Below are 12,672 nucleotides of genomic sequence, written 5' to 3'. Positions count from 1 at the left end.
AAAATATATTTCTTATTGCCCTCACACAGGAATTTGGGTAAACTCTGGGAGTTGGTGATGGACAGGGAGGCCTGGCGTGCTGTGGTTCATGGGGTCACAAAGAGTCGGACACGACTGAGAGACTGAACTGAACCGCACAGGACAAGTTGCTCCCAATACCCACTACTTCACCATATTGATTGCTATGTTTTAATGTAAAGATCCAAATTTCCATATTTCTTCTCTGGTTTGTTTTGCTCAATGGCAGATATGAATCTATTACCTAATCTCTCTAGACCCAACTTCACCAAATCAAGAAGAGAGAAGAGTTCGACTGTAGGAGCCAATTCCTAAGGTCAGTTTGATACTGAAGGCTCCTGTTCTTAAATTCTGAGATTCTGAATAATAGCAATTATCAAAGGCAGTGTGACTGAGGAAAAGCAGCTTTGCTCTAATTAATAAAAATAGATGCCTATCAGACTGCATGAAAAAATGGCAAGATTTCTGAATATACCTTTGGGAGGGTGGTCAGGACCATTCAGTGCTCCCTGAATGGCTGCCTGGGCAGCAGAGTTCTGGGCCTTCAGCATTTCAATGGTTTCTCTTAGTTCTATCAGTTCAGACTCCTGTGAAACAAACAGAATTTAGAAGCTTTAATACTTTAGAGAGAAGAACAAACCACTTTTATTCACAGCTCCCTATCTAATGAGCTTGGTTTTATGTAGCACTACTGTCCTGGGAGATCTGGATGCTTGGCTGACCTTCTAAGCTGTATCCTACAATCTTTTACTTGTAAATGTAAGAAGCTAAATCTGATAGAGAATTTAAAAAATGTTTTGGTTACTCTCTTACAAATGTGATCTGAATAGTCTTTATTTCTCTAAAAGGGTACCCCAAACTGAGAGCTTCCAGGGTAAAGAATCCTGGAATCTTGCCAATGCAGAAGACACAGGAGATGCAGGCTCGATCCTTGGGTCAGGAAGGCCCTTGGAGGAGGAAATGATAACCTATTCTAGTATTCTTGCCTGAAGAATCCCATGGACAGAGGAGCCTGGCAGGCTACAGTCCATAGGGTTACAAAGAGTCAGACACGACTGAGCATGCACGCACCCAAAGCTGACCAATGTGACCTAAAACAAGAGAGCACATTGCTCATTTAGATACCAAACTTATTACTACTACCAAAAGTATATCATATTGCATGTACTGTTAATTGGAAACCCTGAGGTTTTGTCAAATGAGTGATTTTAGATTTTCCCATCTGTTTTGCATCTGGGAAATAGTCTTCATATTCAATAACAAAACCTGGAATTCATTCCTAAGTCACTCCTATTAAATGCCATATTATTAAATCTGCTATCATATCAAGGTCATCTTAGATTTTGGCACGTTTTAGGCAATTAAATTCCTAGTATAAAGACCTAGCTTCAGCAAGCCAAAGAAATACAGGAATTTTTAAAAACTGAATAGAAATACATGTAACATATAGTCCTTAAAATAGTCAAATTATTTAAAAAGCTTACAAATAAAAATTTTATGACACTTATTTTCTTATTGGGACTTCCCTCGTAGCTCAGCCAAGGAATCTGCCTGCAAAGTAGGAGATACAGAAGACATGGGTTCGATCCCTGGGTCAGGAAGATCCCCTGGAGAAGGAAATAGCAACCCATTCCAGTACTCTTGCCTGGAGAATCCCATGGACAGAGGAGTCTCTCAAGCTACAGTCCATGGGGTCGCAAGAGTCGGACACGACTTAGCAACTACACCACCACCACCACCACAATTTTCTTATTGAATTTAGGGTAACTTTATGTCTCAATGAAAATTCTTGTCTAAATTTCATAATCCATAGTTATTTAAATGAGTATCTTTACCAGAAATAAAGGACTCACTATAAGGAAGATTAGATAACAGTAGCAACAACAACCAGGAACTGGAGTGTTGTTTCAGCGAAAGCAGTGTTTCCATCAGGAGCACAAAAACACAGAGTATCCCTGGCTGTGATAGCAATCCTAAAAATTAGAATCCTGTGGACCTCTTAGGAGGAGAATTCCTCCATAATATATTTGTCATTCATCATTTCTTCCAGTATCTTTGGCAGAAAGCCAAAGAACTGCACTTGAGTCCTTCACTCAGTAGTAAGCAGTTTATCCCTACTTAATGTCTCCCAGTATGTATCAAAAAAAGCAGGGTCATGATAAGTGCCACTGAAGAAAACTGCTTCATGCATGGGAATATCTAATGGCTATTCCAGCCTTCAACACTTTTTAAAAAAAAGATGGATGGTGCTAATTGAAATGATATCCAAGTTCAGAATAGATACTCAGCACCTCATATATCTATTTTCCTTGAGTATCTGGCATATTCCTAAAGACAGGCATTAAAAAAAAAACAAAAACCTCTTATAGACTTTTAATAGCTTATAAATCAAAGAATCTCATAATAGAAAATCGGTAGTGACCTCCTGGATTCACACCTGGATCCTCAAATATTTGACTGTAATTTCACTTGCATTTATTTGTCATAAAGGAAAAAGAACATGTTTGTGAAAATTACCAATACTGTGACAAAAAATCTATCACAATTTGTCATATTTTTTCAGTCTCTCCAACTTCTATCTATATTTTGCCCCTTGTCCAACTAGTAATAGATTATTTTACCAAAATTTAATATGCTTCCTATTTAAAATAAATCTCCCAAGTGATAAAATATTTACTGGAAATTCATTCTGCTTTTACCAAAAATATATTCACAAAAGAACACCTATAGTGCATATTTAATGAATCACATAATTTAAGTAATTTTACAACTAGCATGGATGTTAAATTTTAATTAAACTCAGATTTTCATACTTGAATTTAAAATCAACAGTGCTAAAACATTTGCCTTTAGGTTAAAAGAGGAAAAAATGAAAATTAAATCTCATGTAAATGTCTAACAATTTAGCTTAATTTTATGGGTTGGTTGACTTATTTCATTTATTTCAAATTTTGTTCTTTTCTAGAGAAGTCTCTTCTAGAAACTATTATTTTTTTAAATTAGAAGTAGAATGGTCAGGTAATATTGATTTTTTCAGAAAACTGTATTTAATGAAATAGAATGATCACATTAAAAACAACAGCTATTGGCAGGGTAGTAATCACTCAGGGTGGCACAGTAAGCCAAAAGGGAGAATAACTATGTAAGAAATATTTCCATTATATATATGGGAAAATCACATCTATGAAAAAATTAGTTTAGCCAAACTCAGTACTTCCTCAGGAGAACTTTGTAAGTATAAGCAAGTACCTATAAAATGTCACATTGACTTTAAATAAACAAAATAGCTAAATTCTACACTGATAATCTGTTCAAATCTGAACTAGTTATCTCTCCGTATCTTCCCAAATCCCTTTTTTCTTTCTTCTGTTAATGAGACCCACCGTCACCATAACTCCAACTAGCACATATTTTTCTCTGAGCCTTTCCACGTGATTTCTTCCTGTGCTTTGAATATCCTTCTTCACCCTTAAGGACTATGGTGAATTATCTTTATACACAATGACATGACATGAATTTTATTTTGAGGAAAAATGAAAAAGTTCCTTCTCTATATGTCCAGACCACTTAATGCATTGAGTGTAGTTAGCTGTTGAAGAGTTTATCTTTTCATCTGACTTATGATCTGATCTCAATAAATGTTGGAATGATTTTGTTCAAATGTCTGGTCTATATTAAACAGATGTTTCTTCCCTTCAAAGAATGATGAAACAATTCAATTCTATTGCATATTTTAACAAGAGGGTGTCTCATCAAATACATGCCATATACTAAAAACATCAAAACCTTAGCATTCATTATAAAACAAAAGTCTCAATATAGCTAAATCAGTGGAATTACATCCTTTGGATGGGAACAAAGTAAGTTTTTTTCTTTCTCTCTTTTTAGTATGTAAATGAATATAAATCATTTCAAAACTTCATTGAGACAGCAATTTTTTAAATAGTTTACTTCTAGGGTTCCTCTTTCCCCTTTATAATTAAATTGATTTTCACATTGTTTTAAGCTACATATTTTCTAAGATGTCATAATTCATGGAACTTCCAACGTTGCCTCTAAGTACAACTATGGTTTCTGTATTTTTTTTTTTTTTTTTTGGCCGTGGTAGGGAGAGAGTGAATCAGAAAAAGAATTAGAAGTGAGTTCCAGCGATATCCAACTATAAAATTCTTTGATAATCTGAAATATATTAACATACTCTTTTCATTTTAAAGGTGACTTAATAGAAGATACTTAAGTTTTGAGGATCCCTTTTAAGCCTTCAGAAAGAACCTGGAAAATGTAGGTACCATCAAGAGATGAATCTGAAGTCTATTTCTCCAATTCAGCAGTTTTCTGTTCCACTCCGCTCATTAAGTGCCAAAGAGAAGACTGGGCCTAGACAATTCTGCAGAGGGTCTTGGGAATAAGATGATCAGATAGTATTTTGTTTATACTTCCAACTTTTCAAAACTGATACTTTAAAATGTGAGAACCAAACTAAAATTTTATTTACCTACAATGAGCCTTTCAAGATAATGATGCCTCAAACACAAGCTTGTCATGTAAGATTTCAGTATTCTATGACAGTTTCTTGTGTAAAAGAGGTTAGATGGAGTCAATATCTCTTCTAACTGTTTTATACACATTTCTGAGGCAAAACAAGTTATCACGGTCAGATTTTAAATGCTTCAAAATAAAATGATCAAATATTGTGTCAGAATACTAGCCTTGCTTGGTGTTTTTCCAACCTAATTTCCTAACTACATCTGACTTCTTTCCAAATTTCTCCTGGACAGGCCTTGTTGAGAATCCCACAGCTTGGCAACAAATCTTTTCAACCAACCGGAACTTCTAGGCAAGGTTATTAAAATTTTTCCACTAAACCTGCCTTTTGCTTCCCCATATTGACACAATTAATTCCACATTATCAAGCTATTAGAAGACATGTTAGCTATTAGACATGTTCTTTGACAATGTCCCACTTGCCATTCCCTTGTGTGTGTCTTGAAATACCATGAGGTTTTCTACCAAATGAATCTGGCCATTCCTGGTTCTAAGTGAACTGAACTCGTCAAACCCCAGTAGCATAGGTAACTTGAATCTATAAGTAACTTGCGGATTCAAATTATGCTGCACCCTAAAAGGCTAATGAATGCATTTTCTGAGTCTAGTGATAAATTTTTAAAAAAACATTTCTAGATATAAATATTTTAACGTGAGCTAGGAGGAATTAATGTAAAATACCCAATTCAACTAAAATTTTAGCTTTTATGTTAACCACTTCCAGAGAGTTGTTTCTGAATTTCCTATTTTAGTATTTAATTGTATATTCATCTAGCTATCCAAAAACGTAGTTTGGCAGAGGTGAGAATAAGCAAACCCTAGATATTATATTTAGCACAAAGATCAATATCTGAGCTCCAATACTCATACAAAAATACATTGCTCTGTTGTGCTCTGACCTTGTAACAAGACTAACCTACCACACCTTAATATGTGTTCTAATCAGCTCTGGCACTAGATATAAAGAAGTGATTTGGGAGTCTTTTAATTATCAGTGAGTACACAGCCTTAGTAAATTTTCAAGGACAGCAAAACAGCAGTAGCTGTATAAAAATTTCATTCATAAAAATATAGATTTGCAGAATTCTTGCCATTTTGATGACCTTTATTGTAGCATAAGAAAATAAAATCCTGAATAATAATTTTAGTGACTTTTTTTTTTTCAATTCTGGCAAGGCTGGTACATTGCTAGTACCACTTTAGATGCAGTGAAAAGATACTGTTTCATCACAATGCTTCAGGGCATTAGATCTCAATTCTTTTAAACAATCTTGGTAGAAGAGTACTAGTCAAGGGACAAGGACCTGGAATCCAGGTAAAATTCTTGATCAAACTATGTTACCATTACAATTTGTTGAGCAGTAAGTATCAGGCAGTACCTAGAAATAATATTGCTGTCCAGGCAAACATTATTGACAATTACCTTAATTACTTCTACTTAGTAATTAAGTAGAATGCATGCATGCATCCATTCAAAGTCGCTTCAGTCATGTCCGACTCTTTGTGACCCCAGGGACTATAGCCCACCAGGCTCTTCTGTCCATGGGATTCTCCAGGCACGAAGATTGGAGTGAGTTGCCATTCCCTTTTCCAGGGAATCTGCCCAAACCAGAGATGGAACCCTCATTTCTTATGTCTCCTGCACTGGCAGGCAGGTTTTTCGCCACTAGCGCCGCCTGGGACGTCCACTCCTATTTATAGACTTACTCTTCTATAACATGTGAATCTTGTCTTGTGTTCAGTCGTGTCTGACACTTTTGCAACCCTTTGGACTGCAAGCTGACAGGCTCCTCTGTCCATGGGATATTTCAGGCAAGAATGCTAGGGTGGGTAGCCATTTCCTCCTCCAGGGGATCTTCTCAACCCAGGGTTTGAACCTGTGTCTCCTGCCTTGCAGATGCATTCTCTACCCACTGAACTATCCAGGAAGCTTGATCTTTTTGGCAACTACTGGAAATGCTGTTAAACTACTGGGAAATGTAGTCAAGATTTTTACCTCCATTAACTATCTTTCATCCTGTTAGTCTGGTGTCAAAAGCCTTTGAATGGCTCCTTGTCCCCAAAGACCAAATTCCTTAGATATCTCTCAGGCCTTGGTTCCACATTTCCCCACACACTCCCTTCCCTTTTCCCTTCATTTCCCTCCTTGCTCTTCTCTCCCATGGTGTTCCTTCCTCTATGACTTGCATCCTTCATCTCTCCTGAGTTTATTTTTCATCCACCAAGAGCCTGACATGTGTCCGGTGTGCCACCTCATTTATAAAACTAGTGTGACCAGGCGACAGACAAGGAAAACACACTTAGGGTTACTAAAGGTGAAAGCAGTGTGGGGAAAAATAGGAGTTTGGGATTACCATATACACACTATCTATACAAAACAAATAATCAATCAGGGCCTATATATAGCACAGGGAACTATACTCAGTATTTTGTAGTGACCTCCAGGGGAAAAGAATTCAGAGAAGAATAGATGTAACTTATTATATAGCTATATATAACTGAGTCACTTTGCTCTATACCTGAAACTAATAAAAGATTATAAATCAACTACACTTCAATAAAAAAATAAAAACATAAGTAAATACATAATATTTACTTACAAACTAAACAAACCAGTATGAAAATGCAATGGTTCTCTGTGAAAACAGTCAGGGCATTATCCTGTTATATTTCTAAGTGTACCTCATAGTTTTCTGTCTCCCGAGTTATTCATTCATGTCTTTTCCTTTTTTTTAACCAGGCTACACATATATAAAAGCAGTGTTTTGACACATACATTTGGCAAGAGAATCAGTGTGACTTGGCACCTGGAAACAAGGAGGAAACTTAGAACACTATTCAAGGGAGCTATTTCTAATTAAAAATTTGATACAGTTTTCAGGATATTGATGCCATATGATTATTAAAAATCCCACACTGAAGCAGGAGTCTTGGATTTGAGTGTTAGTGTAGTTCATCTATTTGAAAACTAGGTAACAAAGCACATGTGACCATCTTGGCCTTTAGTTCTTAATGTGTTAGCATTCCACCTTGCTTCTCAGTACAGCATACTGATTCTCAGCTTTAAAGTTTCTCAGTGGTGCTTGTCTTCGTCTGAAATCATGCATGTTGAAATTATATTTTTATCACAATCTATCATGTACTAGAATTTGAACTCTATTTTATATTATAACCAGTTATTAACTAGGATGTAAGTGTGTGTGTGTGTATGTGTGTTTGTATTTCACTGCTGAATTCTCAGTAGCTAAAATAGTATCTCATACACAATCAAAGTTCAACATAACTTTGGTGAATGACTACATGGACAAAGGAACCCTGGAATTCTAGAAGAGAGTGTCAAAACCTGTGCTCTATATTATCTGTTCTTTTTTCCTCAGGTTTGTCGGATCACCAGAGAGTAATATGCCCTTTTATCTCAGCTCCCTGAAGAAATGGCTTTACTGAAATATGGCTAAATGTTATGCCCTCAGCTTTTAGAGAAATGCCTATTTGAACAGCGGTTTTGTCTTTTGTTATTTCATGACCTCAATTTAAGAAACTTTACAATAAATTTGTCCTTGAATTCAGTGTCTGTAAGTGTGTCTCTTCAATCTAAATTACGCTCTCCTGGTCAGAAAATGAAAACTACACATTCTAAGAAATCTCCCTTTGTGCCTTAGCTTCTTTGAGATCAATTCAATTCAGTAAGTCACTACTTTGGAGCAGTAATTACCTAGGCTTAAGCACCTTTTACATACATTCCTCTACTGGTTTTCAATAGATTCTGTCATTGAATTGTGCTATATCATAACCCAATAAATTTGATTCTTAAAACCACTTTGGAAAAAAAGCAAGTTATAAATCCCAGATTAATAAAGTAAACATTGTTAACAAAGTATAACACTAATGTTAAAAAACCCAATGTTAATAAAATGAACATTGCTTTGTGGCTATATAGCTTTCAATTAAAAGAGCAATCATTCCATTTTCAGTTAAAAAATGTCAAGGGCAATTGCAGACATTATGATATATTCTAAGAAAGCTTTACAATTTTGGCAATATTACTTCAAGGATAATATGAAAACAATTATATAATTCTTTGTAGTATAGAGATATATTGCAAAATATTTAGAAATTTTTCATAGGTATTATAAAGTAATATACATGTATATATTTCTGATTTCCATGAGAAATTTTGCCTATAAATATAAAAGAGCTGAAGGAAATATGCAGAGGCAAAATATATCAATTTTGACTTCTTAAAGATACTTACACTTAAATATTATCCAGATTTCTAGCAATATGCCTGGCACATAGCCAGCGATGAATTTGGTTTACCTTACATTTTTTTAATGGAAGAAAGAAGAAAAATGTCAAGAAAGGTAACATTTGTTGATTATTCACTGCCTGTGATACATTATAATACCTCCCTTCTTCCTCATAAGGATTTTATCGGGTAGGTATTATAATACCCGCTTTCAAAATTATAAAGTTGAGAGTTAGGAAAGGTAGATTCTACAGCTCTTGGCAGACCTCACCAAGATTTAAACAAGGCTCCTGGACTCTAACATTTATAATCGTTACCACTAAGCTGCCCTAAAAAAGGCCTTGTAATCCTGTTTGCTGAGTCCTTATATTATTTAGTGAAATTGTAAATATGTATCCTCCCAAAAGATTAAGATAAAATTTATATTTACAGTCAAAGCGGTTTGTTATCGTCTGTTTTTGAACAGACTTGACAGGGATAGAGGATGTCCTCTTTCATGGGCAGGATAGATTATGAAATAGGAGAATGAAAGATAAGGGCAAGCAGAATATAGTTTTATATTCATACCATGCATCTATAGGCATATTTGATTTTCTCTTTTGGTTTAACTGAACTGTTCACCTTTTTTTTTTTAACTTTAAAAAACCATGATAAACTGACAAAACTCAGTAACACATGCTAGTTCTTTAAAGCCAGACCAGACTTTATAGAACTGAAGCCAAAACTGAAGCCATCCTCATGGAAAGATATAGGTACTGATTATGAAATTATCCAAAACCTAGGATTATGGATTTCTTTGAAAATTAGAGGAAAACCATGGACATCTGCTCACATTTTACACGTATGTGATTTTTAAAAATATTTCTACACTACTTTAGAGACTTTTTAGACACTTATCCAAGAATTCAGATTAGGGTCACCAAATTCATGACCAGAGGTAAGTTACTGGTCATCATATGGAAAGTGTCCAGATTTTTTCTATCTAGTATGGACCTTTTTGATATTTCTGCCTTTGTGAACCAACTTCTCTGTTTCTTTCTTTTAAGTACTCCTTCTCCCAATCTGTAAAATCCTTAAGTTTATTTTAAAGCTTTTGCTGTCACTTAGCTTTACTTCAAAAACAGCATCCCCAGATGCCAACACATCCTTGTTATTCCCCAATTACACAGGACTGTGTCTTGTCCCATGGATACTGGAACCTAAGGCTCCTTACTTTAAAAAGACCCTAACCTCCATTTTAGGCCTTTTTCATGAGTATCTCAGACCACAATATGGTCTACAATATAGACCACGAATTTGGGAAAATTCTTGTCAGCGTACAATTCCTGTCAACAGCGTTAACAATTATTCCTAGAATATTTTAATTCATCTCTTGTTTCTTAACATTAGATATTCTTTCAATAGTTTCTGTCAGAAGTAAAATAGTAGACTGCCTTTAAAGAATGTGAGTGTGTGTGTGTGTGTGTGTGTGTGCGCACAAACTCAAAAAGGTTAATCCGAGTCATAAGTCTTTAAATTAAAATCTGAAAAGAAAAGGGATCCTCTTGTCATAGTCCCAATATACCTGAGGGTGGATCCTTTCAGTATTATTTCTAAGGAGCTGCATCTCAGGTGTTGTTTAAACATCTATGCAACTTGCTGCCTTATTTCAAGTCCCAGTGGCCATTCCTGAACATACCTTCTGTTCCGCTGTCATGGTTAGACTTTGCAGTCGGCCAGTCATATTCCCTAAACTCTTTTCAAAAGCTGCTACGAGGTGAGCCTGTGAACAAAATGAAAGGAACATATCTTAAATGTCAGAACCTTATGTGGATGGATGAAAACCCCTCACTTTACCAAAGTGCTTAATTTCAGGTATTCTTATTCTTTAAGTACTGTGACTATCATGGCTGGCTTTCAGTGCTGACTTTCCTTTAACACAAATCTTCATCTGTTATTTCCAAACTTCAGCTTAAAAATCAGTGTTTCAGTCCTGACATGTAATGTGAGTTCAACTACTGAAAGGGAATGATATTTTGCAAATAATAACACCTTCTAACTTGCACATCATAGAGCATTTGACACCCGCCAGAAAGTTCTGAGTTGCCAAGTTTTTAGACTCAAAGCCCAAGAGGAACTCACTGCCAACAGTCAATGGAAAAACGTTCCTCACATTTTATACCTGCACGATGACCTTTGAAGATATTGTTAGCTCCTCTGTTGAACTGATGCTTCCTCCAAGTGTCAGACATCTGCTGACAGCTCTAACATTATCTTTCCTTTTTTCCTACTTACAGAGAATTCAATCGAAAAGAGTTGTCTTCACCCTCCAAACTCTTTTCAATAAAAAGGGCTTTTATTTTTACTTTATTCCCTCCCACTAAGGAACTGTAGGTAGGCCAGTGAGAGATAATACTCGGTCATATTTTATTTAAGTTTTTGTGGCTCTGGGGTTTTCTTTTAAATCTCAGAGAATTATACACAGTGCAGTGTATAACCATAACTCTCACGATTAAGAGATATTTGACAATCCTATTACAGCTCTAAAATAGGCCAGTTTCTACTGACACACCATTATGCAAAGGCTTGAACCACAGAATACTAAGCATGAAGACATGCTTCAACCTCTCACTGTGGCTTGATGTAGAACCACAGATATGTTGTCTCAATGTGATGGAGTTTTATTGCATCCATAAAAGATTCAAGTATAGAATATTTTACAACTTCCACCTATGATAAACTATGTATGGGGGAAATTTAGTAAATGAGAGGTAAAAGAGAAAGGAATGAGAGGGTGTAATTAAAATAAATCGCTTTGTAACCCTACCAGAACTGAAAGGCTGAGGTACCTATTATCAAATGGATCACAGGTGTTCTAAGAGTTAGGGCACCAGAAGTTTATTTCATTATAAGTAACAGCCAGAAGTTCATTCCCTTATTGGTGTTAGAAAGTGTTCTAGTTTCATACAGCTAGAATGTACAAGTTCTTTCCATTAACAGGATGATATTAATATGAAAGTATATTTGTTCTGGCTCTGAGTCTATCCTGGGATGCCTTTCTTTTTCAGACATTGTAATATATAGAAAAATAATTTGTAGAAAATGCAATTAATCTTCAGTCCATGCGTAAAATTCTATTCTCTTTCCATCTATCTACAAACCAGAAACAGACTCACAGACATAGAAAGAACACGTGTTGCCAAGGTGAGGCGGTGGGAGGAGGGAAGAACTGGGAGTGAGGAATTAGCAGATGTAAACTATTATATATAGTTGATTATATATAGATGGATAAACAATGAGGTCCTACTGCATAGAAGATGAACTATATTCAATATCCTTTAATAAACCATAATGGAAAAATATATAAAAAAGAATGTCTACATATGTAAAACTGAGTCACTTTGCTGTACAGCAGAGATTGGCACAACACTGTAAGTCAACTGTACTTAATACAAAATTTGAAAAATAACCCAAAAACTCCAATCTATTCTTTTCCCACTCCCTTCTCCCTCTCTCCTCTTTTCTCTCTCTTTCAAACACATACACACAACCTTGAGAATGGTACTCCAAGGTGTGTTAGCAGGTTTATTTGGATAAATGATCTTTTTTTAAAAAAAAGAACAGTATCTTATACTTCAAAATGTTTCCAATGACAAGGAAAGTCATTACATCAGACTCATTACCCTCAGAAATTGGCATAAGGTTGTGTTCCACTTTCTCTTGTACTTAACCTTCACACTATGCTAAAAGTGAAAAAAAGGAACATGTACAGCCCACTGGTTTATCACAGTGAACATTCATGCACTTGGCAGCCAAGTCAAGAAACAGGACATTTGAAGATCTGGAAATCCTCCCTTGTCCCTTTTTCATCTCTGTCCTTTCTG

General features: G+C 35.5%; 1 protein-coding gene across 7 annotated transcripts in view; it reads right to left on the bottom strand.

Annotated features, from left to right (window-relative positions):
- The window catches only part of NAV3 (neuron navigator 3), an 893,819-nt gene that overhangs the window by 51,949 nt on the left and 829,198 nt on the right, over positions 1-12,672 (bottom strand). For all 7 annotated transcript variants that reach the window (XM_059886494.1, XM_059886491.1, XM_059886495.1 and 4 more), the window contains 2 exons: positions 10,488-10,571; positions 494-605 (listed from right to left, as the gene is read on the bottom strand). In XM_059886494.1, the coding sequence (XP_059742477.1) occupies positions 494-605; positions 10,488-10,571 (196 nt within the window). The remainder of the gene's footprint in view (positions 1-493; positions 606-10,487; positions 10,572-12,672) is intronic.

The sequence above is a fragment of the Bos taurus genome, chromosome 5 (assembly GCF_002263795.3).
Source record: "Bos taurus isolate L1 Dominette 01449 registration number 42190680 breed Hereford chromosome 5, ARS-UCD2.0, whole genome shotgun sequence".
Lineage (NCBI taxonomy): Eukaryota > Metazoa > Chordata > Mammalia > Artiodactyla > Bovidae > Bos > Bos taurus.
The sequence above is the reverse complement of the archived record's forward strand: the minus strand, read 5'-3'. Positions and strand labels throughout refer to the sequence as shown.